The 27,962-nt window shown below is 39.4% G+C and overlaps 1 protein-coding gene across 2 annotated transcripts in view; it reads right to left on the bottom strand.

Moving 5' to 3' along the window:
* Positions 1–26,726, bottom strand: part of LOC147059024 (E3 SUMO-protein ligase PIAS1-like) — a 31,785-nt gene extending 5,059 nt beyond the window's left edge. Inside the window, exons 1-10 of one of the 2 annotated variants that reach the window (XM_085907560.1) lie at positions 26,636–26,726; positions 11,449–11,944; positions 4,055–4,139; positions 3,829–3,967; positions 3,559–3,732; positions 2,028–2,133; positions 1,690–1,763; positions 1,259–1,419; positions 806–942; positions 43–295 (exon numbers count right to left, since the gene is read on the bottom strand). In XM_085907560.1, coding sequence (XP_085763686.1) covers positions 43–295; positions 806–942; positions 1,259–1,419; positions 1,690–1,763; positions 2,028–2,133; positions 3,559–3,732; positions 3,829–3,967; positions 4,055–4,139; positions 11,449–11,944; positions 26,636–26,659 — 1,649 coding nt within the window. In that variant the 5' untranslated portion in view covers positions 26,660–26,726. The remainder of the gene's footprint in view (positions 1–42; positions 296–805; positions 943–1,258; positions 1,420–1,689; positions 1,764–2,027; positions 2,134–3,558; positions 3,733–3,828; positions 3,968–4,054; positions 4,140–11,448; positions 11,945–26,635) is intronic. The other variant, XM_085907561.1, reaches the window with a different exon arrangement.
* Positions 26,727–27,962: the final 1,236 nt, after the last annotated feature.

Here is a 27,962-nt window from a genome sequence, read left to right as displayed (position 1 = left end):
CAATCTATGAGAGCAGACAAACTCACAACCGCTCTGACTAACCCTTTGTTGATGATGGGCGGCGATGTTGGGGAAATGGAGGGACAGGATCGTTTGGCGGGAGGAGGCAATGAAGGTAGAGGGGGCGGCGGCGGCAGTGGCGGCGGAGTGTCCTTCTCGTCATCTTCTGAGGAGCTGTCTAACGTCAAGTCGATGACCGCCATTTTCTTGTTGCTGCTGCTGTCATTGCTGCCACTGCTGTGGTTGGCTGACAAGGAGCTCTGTTGATCTGAGCCAGCAGACGTCGGACACAGACCTGGAGAGAGCGCCATTGACAGTAGATATCAAAATTAACGGACAATTCATTGAACTTCAAATGAATTGACAACTATTTTGATCAACTCGTTTATTATGAGTTTAAAAACCATTGTTTATAGTAAAAGTGTCCAAATCCTGATATCAGACTAACTAAAGCAGGAATGCTCTGATTTCTGGAGATCTTCATGGAAGCAAACCGATTGTCGTTTGTGCTTATTCCATATAAGACATTTGAAAACATCATTTGCAACATTAAATAAATACACAAAAAAAATCAGAAAATCAGGATAGGTTCTTCCCTCATAGCAAAAATTAAGAAATTGGTTATTTTGCGAATGCTAAGCTGCTAATACGTATGTGGTAGCCCACGGATAACATTCAGCCATCTTTAACAACAACGGTGATCCAAAGAGTGAACATCCGGTTCTTGTGTCATTTATTTAATGACTTCATTAGCAGTCCTTCTTATTGTCTGCTTTATAAACCCTACCACCATTTCATTTCTTACCATTCATACTGCTGCTTAAAGCAGCACAGGAGACTTCCTGCAAGTCCTTTTTTGTCCTCATGGGGGCCCAGTTCCCATCTTCCTTGAATTGGATCTCATCACAATCCACACAGCTGTTCAGGATCTCCACAAAAAGCCTGAGTAATTTTACAGTGAGATGAAGAATAACAGATATGCAAGTCAAAGTAAAGTGGTGCCCAATTGTGCAAACCTGATATATTCATTAAATCGCATCTGAATTCAGATTCAGGGTGATCAGGTAATTGATTTAAGGTCTAAATAATTATGATGACGCAGCAATTAAAATAAACATTACTTGACAAAAATGACTTGACCGTACTGCTGTCACGTATATTATAAAACTCAGAACTTTTCCAAGACGGGATGGAATACAAATAAAACAGACCATTCCACAAAAAAAAACAAAAAACATTGCATTGCAGCATAATTTACCCATCGATGATGAGGAGTTCATAAGGGGCTTTCTTGTCACAAACAGGACAAACCCAGGTGGGCTTCTTCTCGTTCATTTGAATATACAGTGTGGCGTCAAAGCACTGCAGGTGGGAGCATGTCAGCGCCCGGCATGGAATCATCAACCGCATTTTTCCGAGCTGAAAAGGGTGCAAGGATATGTCTTAAGGCAATAGAGAGGTCACTCACATAGCAGAGACATAAGGTACTGTCTATGGGTAGCATCAAAAACACGTCAAGCATGTGGAAAAGGTGCACACTAGCGATCGAGAAGAGACTGACAGGTGCATGTAGATAAAAAAAAAAAAAAGGAATGGAATGAACGTATATTCAGCACAATAATTTTGGTAATGTGTCTTCATGCTACGGAACATCTGTAGATTGGCTTCAAATGAAAGAAGCAGGCTTACCGGGCAGAGCAAAGACACACGAAGGCTAGTTGTTGCTATCTCACTGTCCGGGTCTGCTGTTAGCTTCTCTTTAACTGTAGGCAAATAGGGAGAATCATAAATACCAACGTGTCAGAAAGATTAGTCGGATTGCTGTAAATTTAATATCTTATGCATTTTGCAGACTAGTCACATGGCACAATGCCATACTGTTGTTAAAAATAAATATACATATCCGTCCATTATAGAAAAGAAATTTGTACTGGAGCTAGCAAAGCATAGATAATTAGCGGGTATCTAGAAATGAACATAAATGGACCTGAGCATTACTAAACACAAAGAATTCAAAAGGCTCTTACTGAGTGCTCTGGAGTGGTCTGGATTCCTTATGCCTTTAGCCCGAAGCCTCTGTAAAAGCACCGTGGAGGACTGCTGCTTCACTAAGTACACTGCCAAAGAGTAATTCTGTGGAGGTGAAAAAACACATAGAACCATATTAAATCAAAGAGTACCAAATAGACGCCTGCTTTCCTAAGACAATTTTGACAGGTGTAATACTGCCATCTATTGTATTTCTCTAGAATTGCAAACAAAGGTAGACCTTTGAAGAGTTTGGAGGTAATTTACTCAAGGCATGTGTGCAAAACCAATATAAAAAAATAAAAAAAACTTGATTGTTCACCCAAACGTATGTGGAAGCTGATTTACTCAATGGGGCACCCAGAATTGCGTCAGTCTAACATGCTAAATTGCTGCACTAGTCATTTGGGGCATTCTGAGGAGTACCTCTCGGCCAGGGGTGTCAAACTTTTTTTTTTTTTGCGGGCCGCGTTGTAGTCATCGCTTCTTTAGGAGGGCCATTATGAATGTATGAGCGCCTCATATTATATACAGTAAAAGCTACAAAACAAACTGACAAATAACTCGTTTTCAAATCAGACGAGTAAAAACTGGTCAAATATTTTTGAAATAAAGATACTATTAAAAGGAATTGCATTGGGTGATTTCGCATCTTTAAGTAGCCCATCTGAAAAATAGGGGCAAACGGCAACACTGTGTGTGACCATGACAAATAGATGCAAAATGAGAGATGGTGGGCAGAAAAGCTCTTTTCCGCTTGCGTCAACATTTTTCAAAATCCATAAACAAAAAACAAGCATAGTGTGCTGAGTTGCCTATTGAAGCTTCTGAATGGTGACAAACTCAAAACCCAAAGACCAGATCTGGCTAAAGACATCATTTTATAGGGCCCGCGTAATGTTTCTCGCTTAAATATGTACTAAAATGATACATTTCTTCATTTCACTTCATGCTCCAGAACAATTAAATTTACTGAATACATTAAAAACAACAATAGAATTGACTTTTTTTTGCAATATTTTTTTTTTTTACAACAATCATTAAGATTTGACATTTGACCAAATTAAATATGATCTGTGAAAAAAAACAACCAATTGTTGCTAGCCTCATCTTATGCCTCGAATTTGATTTAACAGAAACAATAGCTAGTGCGAAAAAAAGAAAAGAAAAGTAAAAAAGCAACCACTGAGAGACCAACGGCGCAACTTACAAGATGTCAATCATTTGGCGTACACATCGTGGGCATAGCCCCACAGCCTCGCTCTGACCCGATAGCACCATGTCACCACAGAAAATAATCCTTTGGCATTGTTAGGCAGTGTGGACAGCTGATGTTTGTCTTCCACTAACACATCACCATACCTTGAAATTGTATTTTTCCCAGGTGGTGCACTCCCAATTTTCCAATGAAGAACACCATCAAAGTGCAAAAGCCTCAAAACGTGACAGTCGTCTACAGCCAATCTTATTAAATGTGGCGCAACATGGGAAATCAAATCTGGGAGAGGGAACACACTTTTTCATGCCTACTTTATGGGATTTTAGTAAATCCGTCCCTCTGTCGCTCACCCTTCCAATCTCAGCAGTCCAGGACACCACAATGGTATTAGGGACTGTCGTGGACAATCTCACCAGTGAGGTAATGTTGATGGGTCGGCTGGGCCGCTTGGGCTCAACACCGTTTTTGGTCGGAGGAAGATAACCCTGTGATATTAAATGGCAAAAACGATTACAGGTATTGTATCGCGATCCAACTCAAAACATGGCTGCTTGTGTACAGCATGTGTTTGTGTTTCTCACCGGCAGGTTACATGGCTTGCCGTTTACTTTCACACACAAACTGGGTGGAAAATGATCTTCCTGAGGACAGCTTGTCTCTGACAGGCAAAACCGCAATTGGACTTGAACTGAGAAATCACATTTGGTCCCCGAGATGTCCCTTAATGCACAAAAAGCAGATATGAACAAAGCAGCCTGATAATTCACAGTCTGGCGAGGACAAAAAATGGCGTTTCATTTGTCTTACATTGAACTGCTGATCTGCTGGACTTGCTGTGGCGTTAATGCAAAGGCAAAACATGTCTCCTGGAATCTCTGGCTGTTGTCCGAAGCTGTAGAAAAACAAGAAGCCATAACATGAAACTAGACAGAATAATTCACACTATAAGCTTGTTTTTCTTTTCTTTTTTTAACCGATCGTGTTTGGCAACAGCAGGATAGTCATTTTTTATTTTTAAATCAAGAATTAGTGTACAATTGAAGCAAAAAAAATGATAATTCTAGTCTGAAACTGGTTAGAACACTGTTGAAAACACATGGAACACACTTACGGTAGTTCATCTATTTAAGATAATCAGTCGTGGTCATTAGGGTATTGTATTTCATTTCCTTGGTACAAATCAACCCAATTTGGGTTAAAAAAAAATTGGACCGACCCAGGAAGTTGAGCCAAATAACATGTTAAAAAAAAAACATTTTTGGTCCAAAACAATTTTTGCAAAACAAATCAAAGTTGGGTCAAATTGACCCTACTTTCTGGGTCAGTCTAATTTTCAAGCTAGTAGTATTAAGGGTGTAATTACCACCCTCACTGTAAATGGCATATTATACATACATTGATTGTACCGTCTCTTTTCTTTCATGCATTTTGGAGCCTGTCTGTGCCACGGAATAATATTACATGTCATGTGCTTTCAGACTTTTCTTCATTCGGGCAACTGAAGCTAAAAATAGATCTCGATCACTCTAGCTCCATCACTCCCTTTCTCCCTCTCCCTCCCCCTTCTCATTCTGTTCTTGCTTGCTTTTTCTCACTCCCCGTGGCCACTCCATTATAAATGTCAGTCACTCTCACCATAAAACTAAATTTGTTCTCATGTTGCAGTGTGGCTAAAAGACATGGAAAAGGTGACAACTCCCATCTAGTTGAAATCTACAATCATGCAACTGCCACTTTTTTAAGTTGCTCATTCGTCGTAGAAAGAGGATAAAAAAAAAATAATAATCAAGACAGAGCTCTGAAGTACATCAAAGAGATTAAAGACGAACTACTCCCATATGATTAGTATCCCTTTTCGTACGCCCATAATATTTATGTTAATCATCAAGCCATAACCCTTAGCCGACACAAAGCTTTTAATCAAGGCAGTACGGTTCACATCAGAATTGTTGTGGTAGTATCACCTTCGACTTCATTTATTATCAAACGCTAAGATTATCCTTCTGCAAAGGTTTCATCTGCAAATACTATGTCATCAGCAAAGAAAACCCATCACATATGAATGCAACGAGACTGGAACACCAGGTAATTCTGCATATTTAATCTACACACTCGAGAATATATACTGTAGGCATTTTGCTGTAAGAGACATGAGTCACAATCATGAGGAGAGAATGTGTCTGGTAATTAATTTCATTATATTCTTGTCGGGCGGTGATTATGATGCTGTGGAAAGGTTAAGTAAGTAATGTTGAAAGACAAATTGTGTGAATAAAAATAACAAATTAAGGTAGAAATGATGACAAGCAAACGAAACGGGCCGACCGACCATTGATGTTCTTTATGAGAGACATTTGAATTAACTTGATGTTTGGTGGGTGAGGTTTGGACAAACAGACCAAGCACGCACAACTACATTGTTTAACCATGGCACGTTTGAAGGTCAAGTGAATATTTGGGGGCATATTCTGATAAGCCTGACTTCAAGCCTTGTGCAAAGCGCAGTCCAAGTGTGTGCATGGGTGCAGTTTTCTTTCTTTTGTTATTTTGCTAGACTTGGCGGTGGTAGAATTGGGCGTAACTAGCTGTTATGTATGTGTTGTTGCCAATATTTTATGTCTTTTATGTTTTTTATTTTTTTATGATTATATTATTTAACTTCTGGCTCCAGAGAAGCGGCAGCCTGTTAGAACAGATCCATTGTTTTTTAACTCCTGTTGGCTGCTGTATACTGGAATTTTCCCCTGTAGGATTAGTAATGGGATGTCAAATTCAATTAAAGATTCAGAGTGATTGTCCCACGCTGATGTCATATTTATTAATGAAATAGCCTCCATGACGTCAAACCCGCCAATCTCTCTGTCAATGCTTCGGTTGAATGCACCAAAATTGCGTTAGACTGCCTGCGTCTGTAATTAGACCAGCTAAAATTTATTCAAAGTTTTGTAACAAAATTTGCACATGAGCTTGTGGTGGAAGCAGAAACGCCCAGTGATGTTTACAGCGTCAACATTCCAGCGCCTCTATGGAAGGTCGGAATTAATTATGTGACCTTATTAATTAATGTGACCTTAAATTAATTTCACATTTAGCATTCCTTCTTATGAGAAAAATTGCTTCAACTTATCAACTTTTCTACCTACGAATCTGATCACGGAACCAATTAAGTTCGTAAGTAGAGGTTTCACTCTAATCTGGAAATGATGGTACTTTCTGCCACCAATCTATCAAGTACGTCGGGAGGCTGATTTGCGCGCCGGCACACCCACGGCAGCACGGCTCCAAACACGCTAGACTGGACTTGCGCTGGCACGAAAATGAAAAGCTCCGCCCATTTTAATACAGAGTGCACTGGTGCCGGTTTACCAAAATAGGGGCCTAATGTTTAGTTGGCTTGGCTGATTGTTCCCTAATTTGATTTTCCATGCACCTCGAAAGTAGCAAACTGAGGCAACACTTAACCTCAGGCCCTCATTAGGCGGCCAGCGGGCCGGATGTACAGTATTTGAGGCCCCTGAGCTGTTAATTTCTTCAATGTGTATTTTGGCTGGGTCCACACATGTATCGTGGAATGTGTCTCCATGCCAACGACTCACAGACAGACTGTAGAAAAGGCCTTTAAATCATTCATTGTAAGCGAAAATATGTTGAGATCTATAACTTGATGCATAAGTGATTTTTTTGGGAAAGGGTTGTGAAATAAATCTGCTTTGTGGCATCAAAACTATGTATTGTAAAGACAATATGTAGTCCAACTGTTCTGCTGTTATTTAAAAAAATAATAATAAAACAAAACATAAAAAGAATTGATCGAAGTACACCAACTATTGTGATGTCATGTCTACCTAAAAAGATGCTCTTTGGAAAAAAAACCAGATACAATTCCATAGTTCTTTAGGAGGAGGAGGTGTATTCAACACACGTTGGGGTAATATCTTTTACAGTTATCCCAAGATCCTTGGATTGTTTTTAAAGATAACAGGAGGTATTCTTTCTTTGGAAATAACATGCATGGATGACATACCAAGTGATTTGAAAATGGTGCAATATGGTAATAGTGTTGATTATGGCCCTAAAGTTAAAAAAATAATAAAAATTGCTTAAGGTCTAGTCTTAGGTATGAGCTAAGATAGAGAGCATTTACTCGACTCAATCTGCCTAATAAGCACAACAAACCCCATCTGGAGCTTGTTAGCTTGGTCAGGCCTTTGCTACTTTTTCCATTAATTTAGTAGGTCACAGCAAACAGACTCGCATGCAGATAAACACAAAAGACAGCTCCATTCTCAGAAAACCAAGAATAACAACATGAAAATGACAAAATTGCTAGAAAAGGTCATTTCTAGAATTTACAATCCAACCTGTGTGTAACTTCTTCCTTCCTCAGTAACAAGAGGGACTGTTTGAGAGCTGAATGGGGTTGTTCTCCAACACTGGGCTCATTAAGGCATTCCAGTGTGCACATACAGAAATGCTTAGATCAGTCTGGCAGTTGCTCCTGCTATTCTCATCAATGCAAATAGGAGCCATTTTACAGGACGTGTACATGGGCCACACCCAAGACAACGCATCTGCAAACATGGATAGGAACAGTCAAAATTCAAGCACAATTTAGTTGGTCACGTGCCTCCTTTCTCTCTTGTTTATCCTCCCACTATCCCCTGTAGTGATAAAACTACAGCATTGAGTTTGAAAAAAAAACTGGATAAAATTATTCAACATTTATGTCATTGTTTGTGTTTCTTTTGTAAAAATATCAGACTCACTGATTTTGTGAGGAGAGGGCTGCTGGAACATAATTTATTGGCCATAAAACTGTTCACATTAATGTATCGTGCCCTAACTGAAACCCTTTCAGCTATGATCAATCGGAATTAAGAAGAGTATCGTTTGATCATTTTATGACACACATGGCAATCAATACTCAATGTATGAGTAAATGCAGCAGAAGGAGTGGGGGTAGGAAGAAGGGATGCTGGAAAGAAACAATTGTGGGAGAATAAGGCTCATCCGATCTGAGTGAGGCAAATGTGCATGATGAAATGGCAACAGGAGTCTCTACCTTATAATTAGGTTAAATATAGTGATCACATAGAAACTGAAGCTGAGCAGTCTTTCAGAACCATATATTGGGGCTGGTGAAATCATGTGCACCATATTCTGCAGTTTTTTGTTTCTCACTGTTGAGCGAACACATATATTATTAATATAGAAGTAGGTCTCGTTTTGGAAGGAAACGTGCAGAGACATCAACGTCGTGCAATTCAGATTCAAATAAAAGGCCCAATGTATTCTACAGGCACAATTTTATCACTTTGAATGCAAATGTTTGCGTGCAAAGCGGATAATGGCAGGCAGAGTGGTGAAAGAAAACAAATGAAGGGGAAAGACTCATTTAGGACAATGTACAGGAGGAGAAATGCTGTGATGATAGAGTTGCGGCCACCGTGTTTGTACATGGATTGGCAAGAAAATATATGACATGATCCTTTCTTATGCTATTAAAATGGTAATGAAGAACGTCACAGACATATTTCCATTATTTAGTAATATCTTACAAAGCCTGAGCATTTAAATTCCATACGACAGTGTATGAAAGGTGGATACTGGAGGAGCAGTCGAGACAATGATAGATCTAACCAGGGTTGGAAATAAACCTGGCCAAACTAGAGAATTCATCATCCACTCTAAAATAAGCAAGATTACAGCACTGAAGCATCTATCCTACTGAGCTGCAAACAACTGCAACTGTTACGTTCTCATCTGAGTGTGTTGTGGTTCGTTCAAGGTCACAAGTGTTCGCAAAACGCTCGCCAAAACGTTTGAATTTGACAGCTGTCAACATTTTATTTGGCATTGGAATGTCAATTTGGGATAAAAATGCATTTAAGATGGCACCAATTCACACTACGATTCAAAATATAAAACAATATAGTATGTTGAAAGAATAAAAAATGAGTGATTGTAAATTTTAATAATTTTAAAAAGGCAAATTGTTGTTATTATTATTATTATTATTATAACCAGTAGTGAACACTTAAAGAATGATTGCTAAAGGTTCTTGTGCCTTTCTTAAAAATAATGCCAAGATGGAAAACAAAAGCTCAAGTAATGACATACTGCCAATCGTACAATCTTCAAACAAGACTTAAAAGAAAAATATGAGCCAAAGTACACATAACTTTTGGAATTTTCACCGTCGTCTAAAGTGGTTACAAAAAAAGCCAACAAACAAAGGCAGCAGTCGATAGGGATGGGTACCGAGCCCCGGTAATAAACTGGCCCTCGGAGCTGAATTATTAAAGACCACAGCATCCTTACGCTTCACCCTTAGCAGTTTCGTTAACGGTCCATTAAAGAGAGAAATTACTGAAATTAATTTTTGATTTATTTAGTCTAGATGAACACTATTTTACACATTTTACCTCTGATCTCATTTCGAACTAGCAATAAAATTAATATATTCATCTTTGAAGCATTTTACAATCCCTCCATTCCGGCGTCATGCACTACACAGGCACAGGAACTTTCTGTGCCAGTGCAGTATAAAATAATCCACCGCATCACTGCCCCACTTTGAAAGAGGAGCAGCGGTAGGCGGACTACACCCTGAACTGGTTGCCAGCCAATCACAGGTGGTTAACATTAAAATAGCGATTTGTTCAATCCATTTCTTTTTAGGTAATTTTTTTGCAGGGACAGGTTGTAAAAGTATGTATACTGAAAATAATATTAGTAAAGCAGTATTCTAATATCTATTTTTCAAAACAAATAAAAAATATGATTAAGTAAGAATACTGCACCAGATTGATAAGCGCTATCTTAAGAGTAGTAAAATATGCATAGGGTTGAGCAATATGGCCTAAAATTCATATAACAGTACCAATTCTATCCCATTACGAAAATGGGCTATCACGAATCCCTTCACAATAATAGTCTGTATCACGAATCTCACCATATAAAATTATGGGTCAATTATTCATGATAATTTCTGAAGAGGTTAATTTCACAGTCAAGTAGAGAAGCTAAAATGATGGAATAAAAAGTGATTAAACAGAAATGAATTAACATGTAGACATGCTGCTGCATTTACTTTCTGTAACTAAGAAATCATTGTTACCCTCACAATGCAAACGGTTGAGCCGTGTATATGAGAATGCAACGGCAGAGCGTATTTAACTTAGTCAAAGCGTGTGTCAAACTTAAGGCCCAGGGGCCAGATCCGGCCCAACGCATCATTTTATGTGGCTTACAAAGGCAAATCATGTGTGTCAACTGAATGTTTTTTGTTGAAATACCAAAACTGTAAATTGCCTTTCCTATAAATAACAGTGACATATTGTAATGATTCAAAATGGAGTTTGACACCCTTGGTCTAAACCAGTGGTGTCAAACTCATTGTTTTCGCTGGCCGCATTGTAGTCATAGTTTCTTTTGGAGGGTCATTGTGACTGCCAACCCAAATGTATGAGCACCTCATACGATATACAGTAAAAGCTACAAAACAAACTGATGAATAACTCGTTTTCAAATCAGACGGGTAAAAACTGGTTAAATATTAAAAAAAAAGATATTATTAAAAGTGAAGACAATTTGAGATTCCAGTAATGCACAAATTTGAATTTGTCTTTGCGGGCCACATAAAATGACGTGGCGGGCCGTATCTGGCCCCCGGGCCTTGAGTTTGACACCAGCGGTCTAAACAAAAGGCGTAGCTGATATTTTGGAATTTTCACTTCCATGCGTCCTCTTAGAAACAGGCCCCGAGTGAAGACGTAAACTCCATAGCTCAGATTTTCATCAGTGAGCTGGCAGACATAAGTCACACAAGATAGTGTTAACTGTGTGTGGTATGTTTTAATATTGTTTATTACTTGGTGGTTGATTTAATATAGTGATAAGTAAACGCAAACAAATAGATGCAAGAGAACCCTTATGGACACGATTTCAAACATGATCTTTCTAATGCAATAAATCTACACATGGAGACAGTTCTGAGTCTAGAATAAAATATTCCATGAATTAGGACTGTGTCATTGTGAAGAGAAGGTGGCAAAGTCAATAAGAGAACATGAGAACGGCTCCTAATACAAGCCACTACTTTCCGCGCAAAATATTAATTTTGATGGGAACACAGCGACGCAAAAGCGTTTATTTTGAGCCACCTCACATATGAAAAACATTGAAATGGTCTGTCTCACCTAGACTGGTTGGCTTGATGAGTTCATCAAGCATGTCATAAAATGGCAACCTCTGGAGCTTCACATCTGGGTGGACGGGGTGTAGCGGGACTGCAGCGGACAGGTGGTGCGTCAACCCGGTGAACTCGTGCTTTCCGGGGCCGAGTAGCGAGAGGGGGAGTAAGGCGGCGGGTGACGGGGTACCACCGTGACCTGCGTGGCCTTCGTACGCCAGCTGTGTCAGGCCACTAGGCAAAGCGGCTCCGCCTCCTCCAACCACCCCCGCTGTGGCTGGGTGATGCGGTCCGGGCAAGGAGAGCTCGGAGTGCGAGACCATTTTTGCAGGGAAGCGTCTGCGGTACAGCTCCTTGATCTTCATATACACGGCGGGGCTCGAGCCTGCCTTTACCAGATGCAACGCCTTGGTTAGAAGCTCGTGCTTACGTCCGTGCTTGTTGCGCCCGGCGTAGCCCAGCAGCACCTGGAGCTCAGACACCCGCAGGCTCATCACCATTTGCTAAAGCAAACACAAATGGAGAGAAACAGAAGAATGAGAAAATTGCAATCATGTCAAAGCAATCAGCTTGCATTCAAACACAAATGTAATAGAGAGAATGGCTAAGATGTCAGATCTTTTGATCAAAAAAGGGGGACCACCACCATCCAAGACATCCAGGGGCACTGTCCCCGATATCCACGCAATGTTGTAGAGGCGTGTCAGCCCGAACAGCCCCACAACATCCAGAATTCCGAGCGGATGTCATCCACCCCCGGGGCCTTGCCTCTGAGGAGCTTTTTAACTACCTCCGTGAATTCGACCCCAGAGATTGGAGAGTCCACCACAGATTCTCTAGGAATTGAGGAGGTCTTTCAAATATTCTTCCCACCAAGTTGAGGTCAGCAGCACACCGTTTCCACTGTAAACAGTGTTAACAAAAGAATGTGCCCAAATGTATAAAAATGAAGATTTCTAGAAAAATAAGTGTTTTGTCACTTTGTTAATAATTAAATCAACAATTATTTAGTGTAAAAGACCAAGCCAGAACCGAGGCTGGTACTTGCAGTTGGGCTGGAAAAAGCACGTCTGTGAAGAGAGATGCACATTTTCTGTTTGTTTAGCTTGCTTGTGTTTCTCGTTGACATTTTAATGATTGATTGCACGTGTGGCAACGTGCATTGCCACCATCAACCTTTGAAAAATGAAACCACATTTTTGACAGTTTCAATCTCTCCCCTAGGATTGCCACTCACTTGGGTCGTCGACGTTGCGGTCAGCGGTGATGTGCTGAATGAGAGCGTGTGTAAACTTCTTGTTTCTACCATCCATTGAAAAACTCTAGTCGTCGCCTGATGGCAAAAGTATTCTAGTTGGCAAAAGAATCGATGATCCATTCCTCCATTCCTCCATCCCTCTCCGAGCATGGCCAATTAAACTGAGAACCAAACTTTTACATTTGCCTAATGGTTGCATTGAGTGAAATTTAGTTCGTCAAACCAAGAGAAAGAAAAGCTAATATGCGTGTAGCAACAGAGCTACCCCAATGTGTAAAACCTCACCCCTTAAAGTGGAAGTCAGTCTGTGCAGCCCAACTACCGTATTTTCCAGACTATAAGTCACAGCTTTTTTTCCGTTTGGCCGGGGGTGCGACTTATGTGTGAAATTATTAACACATTATTATATCACTTCACGTTATTTTCATACTAAACCGCAAGAGGGCGCTCGAGGCCTGTGGAATAATTGGAACTGGACCCCAATGCAATAGGAGAATAATGCGCAACCGTGACTCACTTTGGTTTTGCTATGCATGATGTCCCCCGGTTTAGTGTAATGTGGTAATTCTCAAGGTGGACACTATGCATTGTTTGGCAAGAAAACCTCTCTTCTAAATGACTTGCTATACACCCATGCCCTCTAGCAGCCAACAAGAAACACTACGTATCGGATATTTCTATACAATGGTGTTTTCGCAAGTGGTTCCGGAATGCATCTCTCACGATAAACAAAGGATCACTGTATACCTGTTGTATAATGATGTATTCTATTCTATGAGCATTTCCTTACAGTCCGATGGATCACCATGTACTGCATCAAATCTAGACACTGCTAGCAGTCATGGCTTAGATCTCTCTCCTTTGTATCAACAAATAAACACTTCACCTCACTGGAAGCACACATTATGTAAATGTAATTCTGAGGGTCTGGATGTGAAGAACAGTGCAGTTCTAAAAACACATCATTCAAACACAGATGGCTCTGACAGCAAGACAAGGAGCTTCAATCACAGCAGCATGCAAGTAGCAGCTGTCCATCTGTGGATTTGTACTAGAATGACTTGCTAACTTGATGTTATTCAGTTTCATATCCCCCTTTCCATAAACACACATGCTGCCAAGGAACTGCCCTGCTGGTGACATAAATGACCAGTTCCATGAAATATGCATGTGGCGGAATGGCAACGATGAGGTGGGGGTGGTTTCGCCAAATGATGACACTGGCAGGCCACAATTTCAAACACACGTTTCTATATTTCTATAACACAAACACATACAAAGCATACCATTCACTCTCATTCCAAAGCAAACACGCACATAAAACAGAGAAAATGGCACAAACACACGCAAAATTTCACCATCCACCACACCGCGGATGTGTAACATTCTTCTGCCAGACCGACAGAAAAAAAATAAAGAGGAAGACAAATACGGGAGAAAACGAAAGTACAATAGGCTATAGGTCACCATACTTTCCCTGTCATTTGATTTGCTGAGTCTCGACAGTACAGCCAGAGAGGTACTGTAGCTTTTCCAGTTGGAGACTTTGACAGAATTTTTCAACTGATGGCCACGTACCACAAGTATGTGGTCAAAACAGACACACAGGTGTGAAAGAATGGTACAGTTTACTGATAATACATTTCAGATGATTAGTATTATCATTTTGTAACGTTACTACCCCATTTAGCACATAGTGCACCTAAATCTCGATTTTACACGGACTTCGAAACTTTGCTGCGATTTTATATATGTAATAAAAAAGAAAAAAAAGTCAAATCCTGTGTATGGAGCTGATTTATACTTCCAGAAATTGCTGATACATGTAACCTGCTTATACCAAACAAAGAGGATCGTAAGCCGGATGTGCACCTCCCCGAAACATTGCAGTATTGCAGAACTGGTGCAGACCACAAAAACTGGAAATCACATGTTCTACTTCCCGTTTCAGCATAGCATCTCAAACACCGGTCTTTGCTTCATGGAATGCAACATTTAAAACAAAAGAATAACATTTTCCATGCTAGTTTTGCTCACAGAGGGTATTACTTATTCCCAGAAGTCCCACAAAAGTGGAAATCTGTTCGACTCACGATTCAAAGTAACATGTATCTATGGAGACATGATATAATTAATAGCATCTGTGTGGTATTTCAAATTTCCCCTGGCAGCATACCATTAATTCTAAGTTCCAAATAATATTCAAAAATATGTGATTGCTGATGGACAAACAGAATGATGTATAGGATGATAATTGCAAGTGAGAGATGGTAGGATGAAGTAAAGGGGGGGGACGAGGAGGGTGCGAGAGAGCAGCAGAGCCTCTAAACCAAATGAAATTCTCCACACTTCCAGTAGACAAGAAGGTGGAAGCTCAGGAAGGACATGTGGCCTTGGAATGTGCCGGTGAAATTAATACGTAAGAAAAGCAAAAACACAGACAAGATTGGTCACAATTTAAAAGAAAGTTTACCTTTTGTCTCTGCTTGCTAGCTACACTTGCAAAGCATAGTTTTTGGAACTCTGCAAGTTTCCAAGGCAGTCAATATTCAGGTTATTCAGATTTCAGATTTCTGTAACAATTTTCCAAATGTGTAGGGTGTGCAAAGACAGACTATTGCAAACTGGAAAATCACACACACACCTGGCATTTATGCACACATGCCCAAGCACACGATATTTCACAATTATCATGCAACGTTTCAGCTTAACTCAGCACACACGCAGAGGGCAGTCACAAAGACAAAGTGCATGCGTGCCACCAATCTGGCACACAAAAAGACTGGCATGCAAGGGACACCCACAAAGCATTAGAATCTTCACACAGCACCAGAGATCATCAAGCTCACACTGATTTCCAAATGGCTGGTGTGGTGCACAAAGCCTTAAAGGCATCAATCTGTTTCATGACCACACTTGAGGAATACACTCTATATATAAAATTCTGAGGAAGGAAGAATCACGTACACTTTTGGACAAAATTGTACCCTTCCGTTAAAACACAGAAAAGCCCACAAAAGTCACGGAAATGATTGACAAAATATTTATATAATTATATAATATAATCACTTTGCCCGAGTCCACGTCGATGACCCCTCAGATGAAGCATACTAACCAAAATTCATTGCGGATTTGACCAAAATAATGCAAAACGGGAGACATTTGGTAAAACTCTTGTTCCTGTGCTGACAGTCTTTTCAATTGCTAATATCAAATATGTCACGTATTACGACCATTTTTTTATAATTATACTTCTTTAAGTGACCTATACATTTTGTCCTAGTGTATTTCTCCATAGTGGCCATAAATTTATCAATAGAGGCGGCAAATAGTGTAGCCATCGACTGGAAGCCTGAGCCTGAGTTTTTACTTCCCATCAATGCGGTGTGGCGCTATACAGCACAAGACCATATCACAGGCAAAAGCCTTTATCTTTGGCAAGAGAGAAATTAATGATCTGCCATTATGTTGTTGTTGTTGTTTTTTAGACGTGCTGCATAATTATGCAGATAATGACAGCCAAAGGTGCATCTTGTATACCCTTTGTCAGCATGTATACAGGTTTAGAGTTTGACCTTTTGTAGGTCTCCCATGGAGAATCATTGTCAAATTCATTATCTTGAGCAGCAAAACACATACAGACGTGCAAAATCTGCCAAGTGCTTAGTTAATATTGATTTGGTTGATTAGTGCATGTCTTCAGTCACACATCTGGATGTCTCTCTTGCACAGATAACAATTTTCAGCATTTACTCCGAAAGAATAACCATGTTATCAAAAACCTGCTTTTTTTTTTTTAGTGTTTGCATCTCAGAGCTACAAAACACATTCCAAACAGCTTTCAAATGAAAACAATGTCACGTAAACAACTGTTTCCTTCCAGGGGACAGAAAATTCTATAAGACACGTTTTAAGCTCCTGACATTGTTTTGCAGTGTTTCCACAATGTTTTCACACAGTAATCAAACTATTCTGCACGTGGTTAAGAAAAGCTATAAAATAAGGCCGTTCTTACAAGTCCCGGGAGACTGGAAAGATGGTGAGGGTAATAGCATTGTGTGTGTGTGTGGAATGTGTGTTTGTATATGTGGGTGTTTAACAGTTGTGTCGGCATGGGGGTGGAAGCCTGCACACTACCTGGCCATTATATAAAGCTCCCACTCTCTACGAAAGGACTCTGAACTGAGTGTTGGATCCCTCCCTATCCTCTTCTCCTCTGTGCTCCCATCCCCCCACCTCTTAGCCTTCCAGCTTCTCTGACTCTGAAATACCTCAGCCTGTTGTTTTATCTTCCTCCGGCCTCTATAGTATCCAAAATCGCGGCTCATATCATAGCACAAAAAGGGACTGGATTTCAGAGCACAAACACATCCCGTAAGCACGTTAAAGACCAGCTTCTACCGAGCTGTAGGGTTTAGTCCAGTTCACCAAAGTCGTTTGAAAGGATAAACCCCAATCTGGATTGGATTTACACCACAGGGTGTGGATGTTGGGTTGGTTTGCGTGACACACAGTGTAACCTGCAAATTATTTCAGAGATACAACAGAAGATAACCAACGGGAAAGCCTCAGCCCTTCTTTCACTGCTTTTCAGCTAAATTGGTACATCACAGTCGAGTCACCCAGCATTTATTTGTCAGTGCATTTCAGGCGGAACTCACGGAAGCGGGATAATCCTGTAGCCGTAATGTGCAGCCAGATAATTTGACATCAGCAACAGCATCGACAATAGTGGCAGATAATTTGACATCAGCAACAGCATTGACAACAGTGGCAATTACTCAGTCAGCATTTAGGGGCATCCAGTCAGATATTAAACGTGTCAATTTGGTCACAGCGCCTGATATTACCTTCAGACATCCAGTCAGGCATTTCTACCTCTGATATAGTGCATGTGTGATTCAACCCCTCATTTAGTATCAGTTAGGGCTGGGTAATTAATGGAAATGCAATCGTGAAAACAAAAATGTGTACTTGCGAAGCAAGCATGTAACTTGTATGTGATTCTGCCATTCCTGAGTGTGCTTTAAGAGGTATGTCAAGATAAAAAAAAAAAAAAAAAGGTATGTTCTATGGGCCCCAACTAATGGGTGTTTTGATTAATATTGCATTTTACGACTACAAAATGAAGCAGCAAAATTGAAAATTACATCAAAGTTCCCAAGGGCACAGCTTTCTAATGTCACATGACTAAAACGTTTGCCGCTATACTATACAATGACGATATAAGATAAAGAACAGTATATGTACTACAGTCATCCCTCCATACATCGCGGTTCATTTATCGCAGCTTCAGTACATTGCGGATCCCCCTCCCCCCAAAAAAATAAAATCAAAACTTCAAGGGACCTGAAGCAAGGGGTTCATAAAACAACAAAAGAACAATTTTATATTCCATGCTTCAGGTCCCTAGTATTAAGCAAAATTAGAAAGTTAGTCCTCAAATGACTTCATTGATTTGAAAACTGGCTTCGGAGTAAAAAAAAAATAAAAATGAAGAAAAATGTCTGTAACAAATAACAAAAGCAAATTTTCAACTGTCAGCCAACCCAACAGGAGGGGTAGTCAATAAAATGTCTTTCTCTTCCAGTTGGGAGGCACACACTTGCGCTTCAAACTGTTATCTAGCCATGTCCATCTCAAATGTGACAGGTTTCCATAGCAACAGAACTGCTTAACAAAATCACCACAGAAGTCAACAAGAGCCTCCCCCCTTGCTAAATCATTCCAGACGTCAATGGCTGCTGACAAATTTGAGGCACAGAATAAGCCAAAGCCTGAGCTAGGCTGTAGGGAACATGCAACTGTTATGCAAAGTGCTAGTGTTCTTTATAATGTAGGGCAAAAGAAAGAAATAAAATAGGCTTGACAGTATTATTTATCCCTTATGACAAAAAATAAGCAAATTGTATTGGTCAGATTGCTGAGAAATGCATCTAACGAGCTAAAATGCCATTTTTCTTTTTTATTAATTGAGAGATTTAACAGTATTTACACAAAATTTGTGCAACAGACATAACGCAGGAGGCAACTTTGATAATGTATTACTCATTTCCATGTCTGTGCTTCCTGCTAATTATTATAAGATAATTATTAGATGCATGCTGAAGATTATGCCGACAATTGGTGTGATTGATGGCACTTAAGGGACAGCGACAATTGCGGGAAAAGCAAGTCGGGCATTTCATTACATATCGCTTTGTTCAAGCATTTGCTACATACAGTAAATCACTGGCACAGCCAAAAGTGCTACAACAATGAATACACATTTACAATGAGTTCCACAACCATGGAAGGGAAAAGCCAATCTATTCCAAATTTAAAATGTGACTTGCATTTATTTGTCAGTGGGTGCAGCACTGAGGATGGAGACAACTTCACACGTCAGTGACGTGAGCAAACTCCTCAGCTTTCTGTGACGTAGCTGTGAACGTACGGGACTGAGTGTGTTATTCAAGTGGAGGATGTGTGAATTGATTTGTGGGTGATAAGACATTCAGGTTAATGCAAAAGTCAACAACAATGCAAATATCAACAAACAAACATCTCTAAAATATCAATGACTAACACTATTGTGATGATTTTACCAATCATTTGAATACTTGAAGAAACAAAGTTAATGGCATTGGATGGGTCTCTAATTTATTTTACTCATGAGAATATGGGTCATTAAATATATGGATAAAAGGAAGGAAAAAGAAAGCTATCCAAAAAATACAGGAAATGAATTGTTTCAACATGTTTCCACAATCTATCGTCAAATTGTAATGAAACTGTATATTGCTCGAAAAATTCCCAAAAAATACAGGAAATGAATTGTTTCAACATGTTTCCACAATCTATAGTCAAATTGTAATGAAACTGTATATTGCTCGAAAAATTCCCACCCGCGGTGTGAATGCTTAGCATGTACACAAAGGCAGAAAAGACAAGAGCTCAGGTAGGAGAGAAAAGCATAGGGCCTGTATCATTAGGGATTAACCTAGCCACAGGCTCTACAAATAGACTGTCTCCTCATATAAGCTGCCAGAGCCCAGATGCTTATTAGTATTGCCATGTTGCTGCTGGAGAAAAGAGAGAAGCAAGACAGTTCAAAGAAGCTGCGGCGGGCCGGGTCTCCTTTGAAACTCAATTAAACGCAACAGGACACATTTAAGAGCCTGCATGGTGATAGTATACCAATATACTTTGTATTATTATGAATTCACAGAGCAATTAAAAAAAAAAAAAGTTCAACAACGGCACAATAATCTGTTACAGGTATGATAATATTACTTGCCCACCGAGCAACTTTGATGATCTCAATGACAGTATAATTGGCCAAACTCGAGACAGTTTCCCAAATTAAAAATGTCATCTTTGGGATTCAAACTGTGGGTAAACAACATAATTTCAGTACTTTTGCAAATATGCAAATAGGACTATTTCAAATGAATTTGATTTGATTTGTCAGACTGATATTTTTTCAAGCAGTTTTTTTGTTGAAATCCGTTTTTGTAAGTGTGTCCCCACTGATGTGTGGCGCTTCCACTAACAGCGTGTCTTCCAGTCAAGGAGAGCTAGTTTAAAAAGCACAATTCGTAGCTTTGCTATGATTACGGCAAAATTGGTGGAATCACTTTGACATTGTTTTGACGTTGTATCACAAGAAGCGGATTCCAATGAAAGGCAATCACAGAATCATTCACATGACACGACTGCCAAAAACATGGTGCCCATCTACACATACGGAGCAAGTAGTTATTCAACATGTTTTTTTTTTTTACCTGAAATATAGTATATACTTGCAAGGTCATATCTTTGCCAAAGTAGCCTTCTTTCTGTGGAAGTTGATATTAGTTAATGCTCAGGAGAGAAAATTAACAGTTTCAGAGCTTGGATAGTATCTGGAGAAATAAAACGCTAATCTCTAGTGGAAATGACAAAAAGAAAAACCTGATTTAGATTTAGAGAAGAAAGGGAAGAATTAGAATTATTCAAGTGAAAAAGAGATTTTATTTACAGCCACATAACCCAGCCCTAAGTACAAATGGCAGGCAACTTCTAATTTCCCTTATCAAATCATGTTACAGCAAAACATTGGAAAATGACAGAGTTTATAGTTCAACAATTCTTAAATTAACAAAGACACAAGTGAGTACATTCTATTGACCTTGAAACAGCAGCAAGTTAAAATTTGGGTCGTCAAACAAAACCACCAATCACAATATCGTTTCACTTCAAATGTGTTTGAGGAATGATTTTTCTGAAATAAATTGGTCTCTCAACCTGCAACATTGAGAGTGCCACATTCTCAGAATTTCTCACAAAAAAGCATCTAAAATCTAAATCGAGCTTCCCTGGTTCTTCTGTTTGTGTTGTGTGAAAACTGTTTCAATTTTCACTGCATCAAGGGAAAGACTAACATTTCTGTTTTTCAGTTGGGGAAAAAAAATATTCACACTTATTTACACTTTAACATACAATGTCGTCTTTGTTTGTCTTAGCAAATGAGAAAAGGGAACATAGACATTATTACCGAGAGGTGTTGTCAAGATATTGGAATTTCAATCATCCCAAAAATGCTTGCGTGACCCAACCCAGTGGCACCGGAGGTGACTTCAAACCCAACATGGAAAGCACCAAGTGTTGTATTCTCATGTACAATGCATAAGTCAAGTGAATGTAAACAGAGAACACACACAAGCACCTCTTCAGCACCTTGAACAATGTAAACTGTTTGGACAGACTCTTCGTCTTATAGCAGGAGGAGGTTGTAGGAACGTCAACTCGGATTTGAACCAAATTGGCTCCAAAAACCTGTCGAGTGATCTTGACACCAGGCTTGTTGGCATGGTAACCGGATCACGTGTACAACTGTCAGTATGGCAAAACAATAGTAAAAAGTGGTTTTCATTTCCTATTCATATATGCTCAAATCAAATACCATAATGTATTTTCCGCAACATAAGGCGCACTAAAAAGCCTTTAATTTACTTCAAAAATGAAGGTGCGCCTTTTAATAAGGTGCGCCTTGTGTGTGGACCAAATTCCAAAATCTGTCAAGTTGTTTTATGTGGCTTCCGTGATATACAGGCGTAATACGTAGACCCGATGAACCAATCAGAAGACATTAGGTTTTCCGAAGATCAGGGCAGTAAACCAATCAGAGAACTGTACACAACACGTAGAGTACGTACCACCACCGCCATTGAAAAATAAATACTACTATAGTTTGTGCAAAGCATTAGGACACTCTAAAATGGCATAGACAAAGAGACATGTTTATGAGGCACAATTAGAGAAATCTGGAAAGCCAGGATCATTCCAGAAGAGCAACATTAACGATGACGAGAAGGAACATGCTTTCTGGCGAACTTGCCAAACTGCTTAATTTGGATACAGAAGATGAGGATTTTCATGGATTTGTGTATTAATATCAATTAACAATGTGAGTATAATACAGTACATGATTAAATAGTCGGATAAAGTACAACGGAACTGACTGCCTTGCTCCTGTGATGTTTCTTTTTTTTTTTTTTTACAGCAAGTCATGGCATGCATATGCCCTATAATGCGGTGCGTCCTATGTGTGGATTAAGTACAGAACCCCCCCCCCTTGGTTAAATTTGGGGAAAGTGTGTCAATGAGTGTGGGAGCTCATTTTTGAGCTACTTGAGAAAGGTGACGATTTTCTTCAGCTGAGTGACACAGATTGGTTTTGTGGTTTAGCTTTTGCTGTGGACATACATGAACGAGCTGAAAGACCAGTTTGTGCATGAAATCTACACAAACGTCAGAGCGTTCAAAACCAAGCTCACCTTATTCTCAAAGGAAATGTCAAACAAGTCATTGGCTCATTTCCCCACGACAATGAAAGAGGTCCCTCAACATGTGAAAAAAGAAACTGGATGACCTCCATGTAGAATTCTGCCATCGGTTCTCTGATTTTGAAAAAAAAAATTGACATGTCATTTCAGCTGGTTTCATGTCTCTTCGCACAAAATCCTGAAACAGTGCCAGAAGAGTTGCAACTGAAACAGATTGATCTCCAATGTAACACGGTCATGAAGGAGAAGTTCAACTCTGTTAAACTGGATAGGTTTATGCTTCATGAAGTACATTTCCAAACATCTAGACGATAGCACATAAGATGCTGGTGTTGTTTGGCTCTACGTATGTGGGTGAACGGACTTTTAGTGTGATGAACACCAATAAAGCACCTCACAGATCCCAGTTGAGTGATGAACACCTCAGATCTGACAAAACTGACACCGGACTTTGATGGACTGGCAAAAACGGGTGATTAACAACACTGTTCCCACAAAACGTTAATGTAGTAATAACACTGTAATGCCTTTTTTAGGCTTATGTTTGATATGTATGCATCTGGTACCGACCTGGCCTGTGAGTCAAATTTTAAAGTCAACGTGGCCCCTGAGCCAAAGAGTTTGCCCACCTCTGACCCCGACCAATACCATCAGAGTAAGTGGAAATCGATCCACACTAGGAGCTAGGTTACAAAAGTATAGTCAGCGTTCCCAACGTAACGATTTACTCAATTTAGCAACTTTTCCAACCCTTCTAGTGCTACATTTACATACATTTCAAATCTGATTTGTGATTTTTTTTTTTTTTTTCTCCCTTCATGATCTTTCAGGTTGCAAGCTCCCCTTTCACCATATTGCCAATGACGAGTTGAAACGGGAGTGGCATGGCAAATCTTCCCATATTCGCCAAGCGAAAGAAAGGTCAAATTTTCTCATCAAAATTCCTGGCTACGGAGCAGAGGAGATTTAATTTTAAGACAACATTGCTCAAGTTTCATTTAAGGCTTAAATCTAGATGTGCCTGAATGTTCTGTAACTTGACTGAATAAGAGCCCAATTTGGGCTGGCAGTTGGATGACAGGACTTGAGCAATTCAAGGACCGTCAATAATGAACTCATATGAGACGTTCAGTGGGATAAAATGTGGATATAATGGAGGGAGAGCATCAACACACCCAGGTCAAATCTTGATATCATAATTTAGTGCTGCGTTGTGAATGTGAATCTCTCAGTGTTATGACCCACCCCGAACACTTTAATCTTCAAGACTTTTTTGCCCTTAAAATATATTATTATTATTCAAATACATGTCAATGGACAGATGAACTGTACACTTGAGTGTATTTTCATGGGTACCTTACAATATATTAATTTTCCCACAGCCAAGGGATAGCAGTACTATGGCTATTGTTGCAAAATATTATAACTTACTCACCCGAGAAAGCCGGTGTTCAACCTTGAAGCTTTCCTCTACTAGCCTCTATGAAGGCCAAATGTACACAGCGTTCATATTTTGTTGATATCTCAAAGTCCTTCACACTGACCTCACAGCTATAAATAAAGATTAAATGGAAAACTATCAGGATCAAAACCGTCAACACCATGAGAAGAAGAGGAGAGAAGAGGAACTTCAGAGTACATTTCAATGTGGTTGTGTCTGTGGTTCATCTGTTATTTTAATCCCAAGGAAGCAAATGCATACTGTGTGCTTTGCAGCACTCAGTTACATTTCTTATCAGCACGCTACAAAACTGTCTTCTTTAGACTTTTGTGAATTATCACTCAACGCAAAAACCCAGTTTTATATTCGTAAGAAAAGAAATGGCTATCTTTGTAGATCAAATCAAATCGAAAGATTTTTCTTCACTCCAGCAAAATATGAGTCACTGAGATGCACATCACACATTCTCCAAATATTAGGACTCAAACAATCACGGCCTGGAGGAAGCCAGTGACTAATTTATCAGAGCATCAATTATAACAGAAAGCTTTTGGGGATGTTTTTTATAAACAGTCAAAATTCCATCCATCTCTGTCTTTCTGACCCAAATTTTCATTTTATTCTATTTATTTTTCAGATGAGCTTTTCTGGATCCAACTTGGTGTTTGTGTTAGTTCCAACTGTCTTATTTTTTCCGCTTTCCTCTTCAATCACACTGTTTTGGGGTTAGCAGCCTATGCTGAGACAATGACAACACCAACTGGCAAAAAGAAGTAACAACCAAAGCATTGGTAAGCAACCTATGAATTTTTACTGTGCAAAAATCATGGTTGAGAGGAATTGTAAAAACATTTAACGCTCATAATACGAGACATTTGTTTGAGCCATCCATTTTTCTGTTGAGCTCGTCACCAGAGTAACAAGGGAGCTGCAACCTATCAGCTGACATTGGGGGAGAGGCTGGGTACACCCTTGACTGGGAGCCTGCCAATTATAGGGCACGTTAAGAAATAAAAGGCCACTAAAACGCACAACTATGGCCTATTAGGGTGTTCTGTTAATCCAACATGCATGTCTTTGGAATGTGGGGGGGTCAGAGTACCTGGAGAAAACCCATACAGGCAACACTTCAAACAGGAAAGCAGCCAAGAACTGAGATTCAAAACCAAAATCTCAGAACTGTGATGCAGACATGGCATAATGTCTTTACTGTTTCTTTGCTGAAGCACTGATATTAAATTGACACGTGACTTGAATCATAGCTGCATGTCAATGAGTTATAATGAACGGAGCCAAACACAAGCACTCGAGATGTTGTACATCTATGGTCTCCCAAGAAGACGCGGCTAACCCATCCAGTGTTTGCCGGGAGAAATATTTATCACTATTTTGCAACACCAACGTGTGCAATAACTGAGCCGGATTCTACCGTTGGCCACAATGAAATGAAAAATTCTATTTTAGGCAAGCCAGTATGCACTAAAAATATAAATGAAAAAAAATTCTGTAGTTCAAACAAATTGGCAGCAATGTGTCTGTTTAATACATGAAACTTTTTATCTCATTCATATGCATTGACTGCATAAACATGCTGTATATGAAATTAATACACAAAAGTGTTCAAACGTTAATCTCAGGCATTAATCTCAATATTTAAATAAAAAAGCATGCATTATTAACACCAGAATGGTCTTGCATATCAGGCCATGAAAATGATCATAACCTGCTCAAGATTATATTTTTGCGGTTTTTGTGTTCAATTTATGTTGAAAATGTTATTTTCTGATGAAGCATATCCAAATATTCTGAGTAAATAATAATAAAATAAATAATTGAGTTCTTTAGTCAGCTTTATTTTTGCAGCTTTTTTTTTTTTTTGTTCCGAGGTAGCGTTTCAGTACTGGTATTGAGATAATTTATGCAGGTATAGTATAAAAGTCAAAATGTTGGTATTACTGGTGAGTAAAAGCAAATACACAACCTCAGACACACATGACAAATCTATTTAAGAACGGCAATGAAATCTCTAATATTTAATATATGCACAAGGTGCATTGAAAGTGTATTTGGAGTGCATAACGGTTCAGGAGGCGCCAAAGCACTGCTGCTGTCATCAACAGGTAAAGTGAGCGTCACATAAGAACGGGACAGGTAAGCAACTACGGCTGCAAGAGCTTGGGACTCATCGATTGAGTCGTGTAAAATATATGGACAATAAAATAAGCAGCGAGTGTGAGATGATTTTTCAGCGTGAATTGCGCGCACGACGCACACGAACCCGCTGTCACGTTCGTGCCCCTTTTGACAGCCTTGACAGTCAGTCGGCGAGACAACACGCTCGCTCGCCGACATCTGCAAACCTGCTTCCAAAATGCACATTTTAACCCATCTGATGAGAGCGTGCTGTTTAAACGTGAAACATTGATGCCCGCCCATTCAGCAGCCGCTCAACTGGACTGAGAGAGGGAAAGGGTCCGTGCAGTTCAGCCAAACCTGCGAGTCTCCATATCAACATAAACACGCTCGCGCGTGCACTCAATAAAGTTGCCAGACTGTTTGCGCTGTCAGCGTCATCTCGGACGAAATTGCAACACACGGACGTTTAAACCGGCAGCGCCACGACTGACTTGACAAGTGAATCATCGACCAGCGCGGAAAACCATCCCGATTTTAGGCTGCGCCTTACCTTCAGTTCCGCACTCTCCGCCATCTTGTATTTCTCTGCGCAGGCGTGGTGAGGAATCCTGCCAACGGGCACGCGTATGTCGCTTCGTGAACGCGCTCATATCCACTGGGTTCCAGTACGTTCAAAAACACAAACGCATTTACCCCCTAAAAAAAAACAGGTGCACTGTACGGTTTTGTTAACAAATACAGTTTAGTCAAAGTCCTTATGTTCATTCTGATTTCGTCTCCATTGAGCTTTTTTTTTCCGATCCACGACTCTATTTTTGTTTTGTTTTATTTTATTTTATTTTATTTTATTTTATTTTATTTTGTTTTATTTTGTTTTGTTTTGTTTTGTTTTGTTTTGTTTTGTTTTGTTTTGTTTTGTTTTGTTTTGTTTTGTTTTGTTGGTTTAGTTTTGCTTAATTTATTTACAATAAGTGTCTCACAAGCACCAGAAGAAATATAAATAATTTTTATTTTTAAAAGATTTTTCTGCTATACACTCCACGATCACACAATTCATTCATTCAGAAAACTACATAGATGTGGAAACATTCAAGGCACAAAATATCATTGTATTTTACAAACAATATTCTGTCTATTTACTATTTGGTTAATTAATTTAGTTTGACGGATACAGAATTTGAACCATGCATGTTAATTAATCTGCGCACTTCAAGAACTGAATTTGCGGTTTTCAAAACATGCATTTTCTGTTTTAGACACTAGAGGACGCCTTTGTACAGTAAATGAAGACCCCAAGAAATTGAGCATTAAGGTCGCGATCCTTGTTCGTTTTCGCCAATTATCTCTTTCTTTTGTATTTGCAATAGTTTGTTGTGTCTACCCTTTGCAACCTAATGTTTGTACACAGCAAAAGCATAAAAAGTAATTTGCTTTAGGGCTTTCATCTATTATCACACTGAGATTCAGCCACAAAAGATTCTATAGTGAAACAAGTCATACCGTTTAGTATGGAAGAGGTTTTATTTCAACAGTATGTACAGTATGTCCACCATCTGGTGCATTGTTAACAGTCATAGATGTGACAGGTGTATGTGACCACACATGTTTATACAAGTTTTAAATAATCCCAGCAAATACAGTCAGACAATGTCACCAGTGGTTAACACATGAGACCTGAGACTGAATGTGGTTTTAAAATTGCCTGTGCAAATGCAATCTAACAAACTAAATGAAAGAAACCAAGACACGCTCACAGTAATGGTACAAACAATAAATAATGTGGCCAAAATTAAATGATATGCAGTCAGTTTATAATAAAACTACTGGCAACCACTGAGGTTGGCAATCTGAACTCAGGCTCAAACTACCCACATTTA

This window comes from Syngnathus leptorhynchus, chromosome 3 (genome assembly GCF_054491065.1).
Source record: "Syngnathus leptorhynchus isolate UIUO chromosome 3, UIUO_Slep, whole genome shotgun sequence".
Taxonomy (NCBI): Eukaryota; Metazoa; Chordata; class Actinopteri; order Syngnathiformes; family Syngnathidae; genus Syngnathus; species Syngnathus leptorhynchus.
Note: the sequence above shows the minus strand (reverse complement) of the source record. Positions and strands in the feature narration are given on the sequence as shown.